The following is a 10,825-nucleotide window of genomic DNA, read 5'->3' as shown; positions in this document are numbered from 1 at the left end:
TCTACCATGGCTTCAATGATATCTTTAGCTATAATAAAGGTCAAGGGTAAAAGGGAACAAGTGATGTAAAGAATATGTATCTAACAATAAGGCAACTGTATTAATCAAGCTGTTATCACTAAAAAGGTTCGAGTACTACTTGTGTTTTCCGTATCTTACGAGATAACAAAATCCCTCTTAGTGGCATGGCATACTAGCGTAGACGTTTTAGACTAACATCAACATGCAATTCGAATGCCCAATAAAGTTTAACAAAAGGACAATTAAGCCTCTCGCTCTAAAGTTGACATCACGCTCAAAGAAGATAAATTTTCTAGGTCATTCAAAGAGGCTTCAGCGAACTGTTGATAAAACTAAATGGTATCCGGCATCTGTCGGACTGTCGACTATACAGTGAGATAGGCAGAGTCAGTCATGTTGGAGGTCTCGATCACATAAGGTTGTTTAACACAAGATCGGATATTTTTTTTCCGTATACAGGGCGATTTATAACCTTCAGGTACGGCAATATACCGTAGCAAGAGACAAGAGTGTTGAGTTTTATGATTATTATTCTGCTTGTTGCCATGCAGTGTGCCAAGATTACGTTTGGTGAAAGTTGTAGTGTGGTTCCCGTAGATATTCGACGGTCTCCAACTTTGTGTATCATCATTAGAAACCAAATCATGAAGCTGTCGCTGTCAGCTTAATGAGACAATCAATATTCCACACAAAAAATACATGCGAACATCACGGATTTTCACTAAAACTTATCATTGTTATCATTGCTATTTTACCCTTAAATGAGCTCGACAATTTCGACGATAGAGTAAATCGGTTTCAAAGCATCCTCCACCTCCAGGGCAGAAAAAATTACACATAGGCCTAGCAACAGCCACAAAATGGATTGCTGTCAATTTTTATTTTCAATATATCTATAGTTAAGTTCCAGAGCAAGTGGATCATGAGATTTTCATGGATTTAATAGTTTATTGATTATTATAATTTTAATTGTGAGAAAAGTAATTACTCAGACGAAACCTTGGTTATAAGAATTACTTCAGCAATTCTGATATTTCTTAGTTAATATTACTCAGGTTAATTTGGTCACATTTAAAATGACCATTAAGTTGCTAAGCAAGCTTCCAGAGAGTAAGAATCACTCCTGCTATCGTAAAACTGTATTAAATTAAAATAAATATTCAGAGCTCGATAGCGAATCGAGGCGGACTGAGTTTTCAAAAACTAACGATAGGTGAGGAGTGTGTATGGTAGTTCTCAGACAGGCTGTACTGTCTCGCTATAGATCCGGGCTTACGCTATGGTAAATAAGTGAAGAAAGAAAAAGGCTGAGCAAGAATTAAGAGAATAAAGAATTAATAACGATATCAACAGATGTTTAGTCATTCTTTTCGGTGCTACTATAGTATGATATCTACCATCCATTTTCTACATTTGACCCCTCAGGGGCTAGTGCTAGACACTGTTTTGCCATGTTTAGTACTAGCCCCTGGGGGATTAAATGTCCTTGTATATAGTTTGAGGAATAATTGCCATAGGCCTTAATTGGGATGTTTGGTTCATAGTATCCTAAATTTTGGTAATTCGCGAATAGCCCAGTAGATATCGTACTGTAAAAATAGTGGCACCTTCTTTTCTTCTAACTTTCCTCGAGGTCCCATCTTTAAACTGATTTTCTTTATTTTGATAAAAACTTTGGGTGGAATGTAAGGAATGCTCAGCGTTTGTCATATATATTGATAATTACAAAGATCGCTATTACGAATCTATGCAGCTTGCCAGACGCTTTAGTAATGAATTTTTTTTTAGATATTATGTAAGCATCCAAGAAGAGAGTTGACGTTACTTACAATAAACACAAGTCGTTCGTTCCTAGGGATCCTATCAGAAAAGTGTAACAATCTTAGTACTATCTCCTGAATAACTTTTAGATAAAAATACAATAAAAAAAAACAGGGAGAAACAATAACATTTGTTGATCGCCTAACAGCACCAACATCCTTCTGTTGTATACGCCACATGAATGAATCGTCACAACGATCAAGTGCTTCTGAACTTAACAGCGGAAATATAATTGCCAAATAGCTGAAATACCTACTGAACCAAATGGATGTTGTTGTTTTTACTTATGTTTTATTGCACAATGCCTAGTGATACCCAAATTCACTTTGCTTCATAAACCATTTCACCTCATGACAAAATCTCTCTCCTCTTACGCCAGTTCAAGGTTGACTTACGAGTCTTATGGTCTACATGGATCTAGGATAGTCTATAATCACATCGGCCTAGTACTAGGCCGATGTGATTATCCTAGATATCCTAGACATAAGGATACTGACATTAAAAAAGCATGCCGTTCTTTTCAGAATGAATACAATTACAGTGGAGGCTTTACGAGCTTGGTCGTCTGATGGTTTGCAGTGGCTATTGAAGAGACCTCGCCAAGTCATCTTTGCGGTTGCAGTCGCCGCGTTGGTAACGGCCAAGATGCGACACGCCTCTGCCAGACGGGAGAGGAGGCGAGTTCATTGATTGTTCAGTACTTTAGGCATGTGATGTGGTTTGAAGAGGGAAGACGTATTTTTATTATAAGTATTTTAATTTTGAGATGTGCGTTATTTAAAGTATTTGCAACCATATTATTTGCATAAAAATTCATGAATCGTTTTTGTTACTTGCATGCCACAACCTGGAGAACCTTTGTGTTAACGGCAATTACCATTCAGAAATGTAAAACTACTCTATTCTAGGTGCCACAGCACAATCGAAAAACGTGTTTAAGAAAATCTTGTTAACGTAACATTACTTTGGAAAGTGTTATGTATCAATCACAACAGTATTCGTTTTCAAGTGGATTTTCGTTTTTTTAAACTTTGTCTTCTCACTAGATCGATTTTCCAGGAAGCGATGGGCTAAAATTGGGAAGGACGTTGTGGTTCTGCACGGTTTCCCGAGAGGTCGTTTAACGCCAAACACATCCCCTTTCGTCATAAAGTTAGAGACCTATTTAAGATTGGCCAAGATTACATATGTGGTTTGTATAGACTTTTGTCATAAATCAGACTGATTAATTTGCAGTCTTTCAGCCTTTTATTTTGATACTTTTATTTGGCTTTGTCTAAAAGTACTTTATACTTTTTTTAAAATTTCTGACATAAATTCCTTAGTTTGACGATGCAGAACCAATAGGACCCAAAGGACAGAGCCCATGGATTACCCTAAATGGAGAAGAGATCGCTGATTCGCAGCTTGTAATGGAAGCCCTGGCGAAGAAATATGATAAAAACTTAACCAGCTGGTTACCAAAAGAGGAGCAAGCAATAGCACTGGCTTTTAATCTGATGATGACGGAACACATCACATGGTAAGGAGCTTATGCATATCTTCATGGAAAATTGTTTAGTGCTATGCACCAAAATTAGACTTTCAAAATTGCTCAATTTGCTTGTTTTGAATTTAAAATTTGTCAGGCCCATACATTAATGGGCATGAACTTAAACTAAGTGAGGTTTGACTGGTACAGATAGTTTTACTACCGCCACTTCTACTATTACTATGACCATAGCATCCATTCATAATGTTCTTTTGGTCGAGGCACAAATTATTTCAGTAGCTGCAAATGTCTCTGCGGTATTGTGATTTTCCATCGCATTGGCTCCTAGTTTAAATCCCACTCAGGTCTGATAGCTCTTCACTGACACGGGATCTTACTATTTCAATGAGCCAGGGATTTGGGTTGGTTTTGCAAGGCACATAGGCCTATCCACCGAGTCATCAGTAGCCATTGCCCTGCTTACCCAGGTTTAGCATAGGAGGAGAGGAGTCTCGGGGTTTTCCTATATAAATGTGTATGCTAGATCTATTAGGCATTGTGCCCAAATTAATGACCAGACCCTTGCTTCTGCTGTTCATTAGTGGTCTTTAAACTTTGAAACCTTTATAGTTACTTGACCATAATGTTTCTAACTTTTTTTTTTTTTTTTTTTTTTTTTTTGCCAACAGGGGTCTTCGAGTTTGGCGTTATGTTATCGACAGGGGAGAGCAACTAAGGAAATGTTCGAAACTCGATTCTCTCTCCGAATATATAGTCTACTCCTTATTCCCTTACATCATGAAGAGGCGCACTTGGGTGCAGGGAATGGGAAGGCACAAAGAGAAAGAGGTAGAAGAAATGCTTAGGCAGGACATCGCCGCTCTCTCCCATTATCTAGGTAATTGCACTGTCTTCGGTATGTTAATGATTGTTCTTCAAGTCATTCATTCGATGGAGGATAATGATTCTGATATCTGATTTCCTTTCCATCCTAATGTGATGACAGTTATGATATTATCATGAATGGTTTTGGGCATATTTTTCATTCATGTTACTTTTACTAGTATGAGTCATACATAATGTTATATAACAGAACGTTCAGGAAACCACTAAATTAACAAATAAACTTACATGTAGCTCAATTCCTAGTAAAAACAAAAAGACATGTACACAGAGCAAAGATAAGAAAAAACTATTTAAAGACCTGAGAACAAAGAAATGATTATATCTAGACTTAGCTGCAGGGTTGTCTGTTCCGAGGTTTTATGGAAATGAGAACAAAGACCTCTAGTAACGAGAAGTGCGACCACAAGATACTCCATAAAACTAGCAGCACGCTCTAAATCAAGAGACTAGGAGCTAAGGATGACGGAAAAAGTTCCTCACTGCAATATTTTTCCCGTGGGGATTAGTGCCGCTCCTTTTACTGTACCTCCATTCATATCTTTCTTCCACCTTGCTATCCACCCTCTCCTAACAATTATTTTATAGTGCAACTGCGAGGTTTACCTCCTGTTACACCTTTCAAACCTACATACTCTCAATTTCCTTTCCAGCGCTGAATGACCTCATGGGTCCCAGTGCTTGGCCTTTGGCCTAAACTCTGTGTTCCAGTCCATTCTCTGCAATATTTTGAATATAGAAGTTCCTTATATCCTCCCAGTTCCTTTAAGGCAAAGGAGTTTGATGATTCTGATGAATATCTCTCATGACTTACTGTATATTAAGGGTGGTCCAACATTGCTAATGGTTATCCTTCTTAGCTTTCAAGTAGGTCGTTTGATAGTTTAATTGGTGGGCTTAGTCCATGTATTGGAATCGATTACTTAGATCGTCAACACCGTTCCTTCCATGTAGTGAAATCGACCACTTTTAATGATAATCCGCTGTTACTTGCAACTGAGCCAAAAAGCTCTGAACATCTCTTAATACCCTTTTCTTGTATTGCAATCTAATATTCAGATATCTTATAGGCCTAATGATCATCTCTCAATTCTTTCACGTAATCCTATTTGACATTTCTGGTGATAATCCATCATTACTAGCACTCAGAACAATTCAACAGTTCTAATGATCATCATTCATTATTCTGATAATAATTATCAAAATAACCTCTCATTTCTGTCGTAAAATAGTCTACTGTCACTATTCTTTATTTCTTTCATGCAGCGGTGTTAACATCTGTAGTTGTAATTTTTTATTTATCTATTTTAATTATTTATAATTTAGGATGTCTACAGTTTGATACAGCAGAACTGATATTTATGATGATCATCCGTAGACTTTTGTTTACTTCTTTCTCAAAATAAACCCCTGTAGGTTTTATGTATTCACGGTATTTCAGGATAATTATAAACACCCATGCTTGTCACTGGCACTTTTGTAATGTCACTAAATGAGACTTAGAATAATATAAACTCAATCCTCAGCTTGGACTGAGATCCTGTCGTGTCCATTATTGACCTGTTGAGGATCCCTATAATTTGGATGCTCATATCCTATCCCATACAAGAAAGGGATCCTTATTGGTCTTTCATCATTCTTCCTTTTCCCGCACCCTAATCTGACAGCCCTGGTGAATATCCATCAGTCCTTCTGTACAAGGAAGTCAAACATTTGTGATAATCATTCCTCATGAGTATTAATAATGTAGGGGTGATCATTCTTAATGAAAAACATTTATTTACAATCGTGAATTATTATATGTGTGTGTATATATATATATATATATATATATATATATATATATATATATATATATATATATATATATAAAGACAAAATCCACGAAGGAAAGAGAATCAATGGAGTGCTGCAAGGCCTTTCGACTTATAGTCCATTGTTTCTCTTTCCTTTGTGGATTTTGTCTTTATTTATATTCATCACGTTCCATATTTTCGTAATTCATTATATATTATATATATATATATATATATATATATATATATATATATATATATATATATATATATATATATATATATATATGTATGTATGTATGTATGTATGTATGTATGTATGTATGTATGTATGTATGTATGTATGTATGTATGTATATATACGTATGCAGTTAAACTATGCAACTAACTGCGTTTTTAATTTATTTTCCAAAGGCAGAAAGCCATTTTTAATGGGTGACAGACCTTGTGAAGTTGACTGCACCCTGTTTGGCTATACTTCTCAAATCCTTTGGAATTACAATGGATCACCCTACGTCAAGATGGTCAGGGGTAAGTCTTAGCTGTACATTAATCAGAAATGTATGTTTCTAGAATTCTTCCTATGTTTTGAGCTCTGATCATTTATTTTTTATAGCAGGTGGTGAGGATTAGATTCTGAATCTGGGATATTTGGTTTTTATAGATAGATTCTGTAAAAATGAAGAACATTTGATTTTTATAGATATGATCTGTAAAAATGAATGAATACTATATATATATGTGTGTGTGTGTGTGTCTGTGTACCAGCACTGGTTTCGTTAAGTGATAGCTTCTTCCCACGAAGTTTTAAAAGAGACAAAAAAATGTGCTAATAATTTCAGTCGTTACGATGAACCACAAAATATGATTATTTCCATAATCCTGCTTTTTATCCGTCGTAAACCCCGGTTAACACAAACTGATAAATCCATCAGTAAATCCTGCTTCGTCTTTACTTATTTCCTCTAATTCTCATTTCAGAGGATTATCCTAATCTGGAGGCCCATCACAACAGAATGCGAACTCTCTTGTACCCAGACTGGGATGAACTGTGTCTCGGCGCCGCTGGAGAGTGAATTCCTCGAAGGATTTTTGGAAACAGAAGAAGCAAAACTTTGACTTCATATTAAGCATTTTTTTTTTCGACAGAGAGAGCCTCCATGTTGCTATGGGCTGAATTTGGTTCATTTACCATGTCGAGCTTGTCTGAATGAATCTTTAAACCACGACTGGTCATTTATCCGGTTTCTCACGGTTCTCCTTTGGGTGAAATGGGATGAAATACGTGATTATTTATGGAAAAGGACATTCTCTGAATGCTATTTAAGAACTAATATTATTACTCAGTTGTTTTCAGTAGTGTCCATTTCAATCGCCATAGTGAAATGTAAATAAGTTATGGAAAAATTTTAATTACAGTGAATGACCTTCAGCATTCATGAAAAACTGTGATAAAATCTTTTAATGAAATAGAATTAGCAAATAACAAATTTTTGAAAGAAATAAAATAGGAATACATAAATCTACAGCCAAAAGAGGATTCACATGTTGTTCATTTTATGGATCGCCAGGCTTTGTAGATTTCTATCCATCTTGTATATAATCTGCTAAGTTGCAAATACAGTTATGGCATCTGATACCAGTCAAGAACAGTTTTTGAGAAGTTAACCTACCTTTACAGGAGACTTTACTCAAGAGTTAAGAAAGATAATTAAACAAAAACATTCTCATATCTTTTAATGTTACTGTAATATTAGCACGCCGTGGAATTAAAGTCAGGAGACAACAGTAGTACCGTATTAGCCAATAGTGTCATGATAGACACACACCCACACACAAACTTTTATATATATATATATATATATATATATATATATATATATATAAATATATATATATATATATATATATATATATATATATGTATATATATATATATATATATATATATATATATATATATATATATATATATATATATATATATATATATATATATATATATATATATATAACTTATATATATATATATATATATATATATATATATATATATATATATATATATATATATATATATTCTTTTTTTAAACAACTGCAAACCTTACCTGCTGTGTGAGATACAGGATGGACAGCCAGTGGCTTTAAATTTCTTTACTTTATCCCAGTATTTGGGTTACTGTAAAAGAATGGAGAATCTAATAGTGAAATAAAAAAAAAATCCTCAGTAGACGCCCCTTCCATACCAACCCACCCCCAGAAAAAAAAAGATACACCAAGCAGTTTTTATGAGTCTAACACGCATAAAGCATATTTAATACTGCGAGTTAGTTCTCCGGGAGATGTTACTATATTTTTAATCGGGGTGATCCAAATACAAGTCTTACTTAATGGATGACCTTAACTGGTTCGAGAGGAAATATAATACGAGCTTTAAGGCCTGCTTGTTAATGGCTTTTTCCCCAAATATGCCTGCGAATCATTCCTATTCTACCGGCGTTGGGAACACGCCATCAAATGCGTCTCCACTTTGCTACAGAAGGCTGGAACATTAGGATAATTGGATCCACGAGAAGATCTTGCGCGTTTTTGTTTGATTACCCCCGATGTTAAGTTTGTCAGCTAAGTGATGCTCGATACCACAATATACTTCAAAGGCTGAACAAACTAGAGAGAGCTGGGTGTATGTTCTATCTGCTTTCGTTCTATGTTCATTTCGTTTTACATGGATAAAGAGAAGGCAGTCGAATTCAAAATGAAGTACTGCATTGATAAATGCAGAGAAGAGAGTTGGAAGGATTTTTCAAATTTATTACGTCAGTCCTACTCTGTGAAGTATGAGCCATTTGAGTGCGAGATGAATGATTAAGAAGGAAACGGCCGGAACCGAAATATTAAGAGACAATAGGTTAGAGAGAGCTTTGGAGCTGGTGAAGAGAGGTCTGAAGTGGAGAGACAAGTTTGATGACGTAAGATGCACTCACATCATGAGTAAGGATACCCGACGGAGCCACGGCAGTGGTGGGTTTTGGGTAGAAAAAAGTTAAGTATATCTTAGTTTAACCAGACCACTGAGCTGATTAACAGCTCTCATAGGGCTGGCCCGAAGGATTAGATTTATTTTACGTGGCTAAGAACCAACTGGTTACCTAGCAACGGGACCTACAGCTTATTGTGGAATCCGAACCACATTATACCGAGAAATGAATTTCTATCGCCAGAAATAAATTCCTCTAATTCTTCATTGGCCGGTCGGAGAGTCGATCGCTGGGCCAATAGCGTGGTAGCCGAGAGCTCTACCCACCCCTCCAATGAAGAACAAAAGAACCCCATCTATCCCGGCAGATGCTACAGTGGTCTCACTCTTTGGCAATTCTGAATTGTTTGCCCACGGAGGAACTGGTTTCGCATGAAGGGGTCGGGATAACCCTTGTCAGCTACAAATCTTGCCTAGGCATGCACGCCAAAGGTCTCATGGTGGTGATCGTTGGTTTGGAAGAGAGACAATAACAAGCATTCGATCCTCCTGGAGGAGGTGGGGAGACCAAGTTTGCGCTCATATCGTAATACTCGATAGAGCTAATAGACTGTTAGGTAAACGTATTCTTTAAAACTATCGTATGAAAACTGGGTAACTAACGTCCTGAACAATGAATCCTTTTGCCAGTCTGCTGATTATATAAAAAGATAAGGTAAGGGTGACTGAAAATTATATGTATAGCTGTGAAGGTTCTCCTTCACATTTGGTACAAAGAACCTCCACCGCAATGCCACAGTATCAAACAACCTAAAAACTTATATTTACACCGTCTGTTCACCTGCAGTCAACACTTTTACCAGAAAGCAATGTTCCCTTGAAAATAACGTGTTGACCTTGAAGAAGCATGACACACATAAGTGTAAGCAACATCATCAACCTTTCAAAATCCATAATCAATTCTCGGTACGATAAAAAAAAAAGTGATGAAGTTTCAAACCTCAGATAAGCAAGGGCCTTGGTGATAGCTACACCAACTCCCTGTCATTCGAGTTGACCGCAGATACAGCCTACTGCCTACCACAAGACCCCAGGTGAGACAGGTATCGTTTTTACTCATTCATCCCATGAACTAAAATAGCCCAGGAGTTTACTACCTGACGTTCTGTGTATTTGACCTATCGTCTTCTGCGAGATCGGCTGCGTGGTGTTTTCACAGCCGAATGAAAATACGCGGGATTCACAGCTGAAATGTCAATTATGATATGATGATTATGATGCTCAAAAGTGGATAAGCTTTACGTTTCTCAATTAGTTTTTACCCAAATATAAATCAACAAGCCTGAATGATACTGATATGCCTGTGTTTTATCCAAAGGAATACGAAAAATTGGTCGATTCTGTAAATTATGTTTTTTTTTTTTCAGAATGGACGAAGATACAGGATCAGTCTCATCATGGAGTTACAAGATCACTTTGCCTTCGGCCGTCATTCTCACTCTGGCAACACTGATTCTGTATTTCAAAATTTCTGCAAAAAGGAGGAGGTCGGTGTACTTTGTCTCCATGAAGTGTATGCATAATCTTTTTCATTTTGCACTGTGGGGTGTGAGAATTATTGCACACATCAAAATCATTGGCCAAATGGCACCTTTACTGTAGATTAAGAGTAACTTTAGTTCACTTATGAGTAAAAGGGGGTTAGCAACGTTTACCGCATTGTTAAGATTTACAGTGCGTATATTTAACTGGGATGCTTAATTCTTTTGATTTTTGTTGAAAATATTCCGTTCATATACAAAGATATTTACATATAGTTTCAATACTTGCACACAC

General features: G+C 36.3%; 2 protein-coding genes across 3 annotated transcripts in view; both read left to right on the top strand.

The window, feature by feature from the left end:
• Positions 1–409: 409 nt before the first annotated feature.
• On the top strand, positions 410–7,659 carry LOC136854036 (failed axon connections-like). Its single transcript, XM_067130087.1, has 7 exons — positions 410–499; positions 2,367–2,519; positions 2,902–3,034; positions 3,168–3,364; positions 4,003–4,211; positions 6,427–6,543; positions 6,994–7,659. The coding sequence occupies exons 2-7, from the start codon at positions 2,368–2,370 to the stop codon at positions 7,086–7,088; spliced, it is 903 nt and encodes a 300-aa protein (XP_066986188.1). The 5' UTR covers positions 410–499; position 2,367; the 3' UTR covers positions 7,089–7,659.
• A 416-nt stretch (positions 7,660–8,075) lies between these two features.
• The window catches only part of LOC136854035 (failed axon connections homolog), a 20,408-nt gene continuing 17,658 nt past the window's right edge, over positions 8,076–10,825 (top strand). Inside the window, exons 1-2 of one of the 2 annotated variants that reach the window (XM_067130085.1) lie at positions 8,076–10,083; positions 10,417–10,536. In XM_067130085.1, coding sequence (XP_066986186.1) covers positions 10,418–10,536 — 119 coding nt within the window. In that variant the 5' untranslated portion in view covers positions 8,076–10,083; position 10,417. Of the gene's footprint in view, positions 10,084–10,416; positions 10,563–10,825 lie in introns of both variants that reach the window. The other variant, XM_067130086.1, reaches the window with a different exon arrangement.

Source organism: Macrobrachium rosenbergii, chromosome 28, assembly GCF_040412425.1.
Source record: "Macrobrachium rosenbergii isolate ZJJX-2024 chromosome 28, ASM4041242v1, whole genome shotgun sequence".
Classification (NCBI taxonomy): domain Eukaryota; kingdom Metazoa; phylum Arthropoda; class Malacostraca; order Decapoda; family Palaemonidae; genus Macrobrachium; species Macrobrachium rosenbergii.
This window is presented reverse-complemented; position numbering and strand designations above follow the sequence as displayed.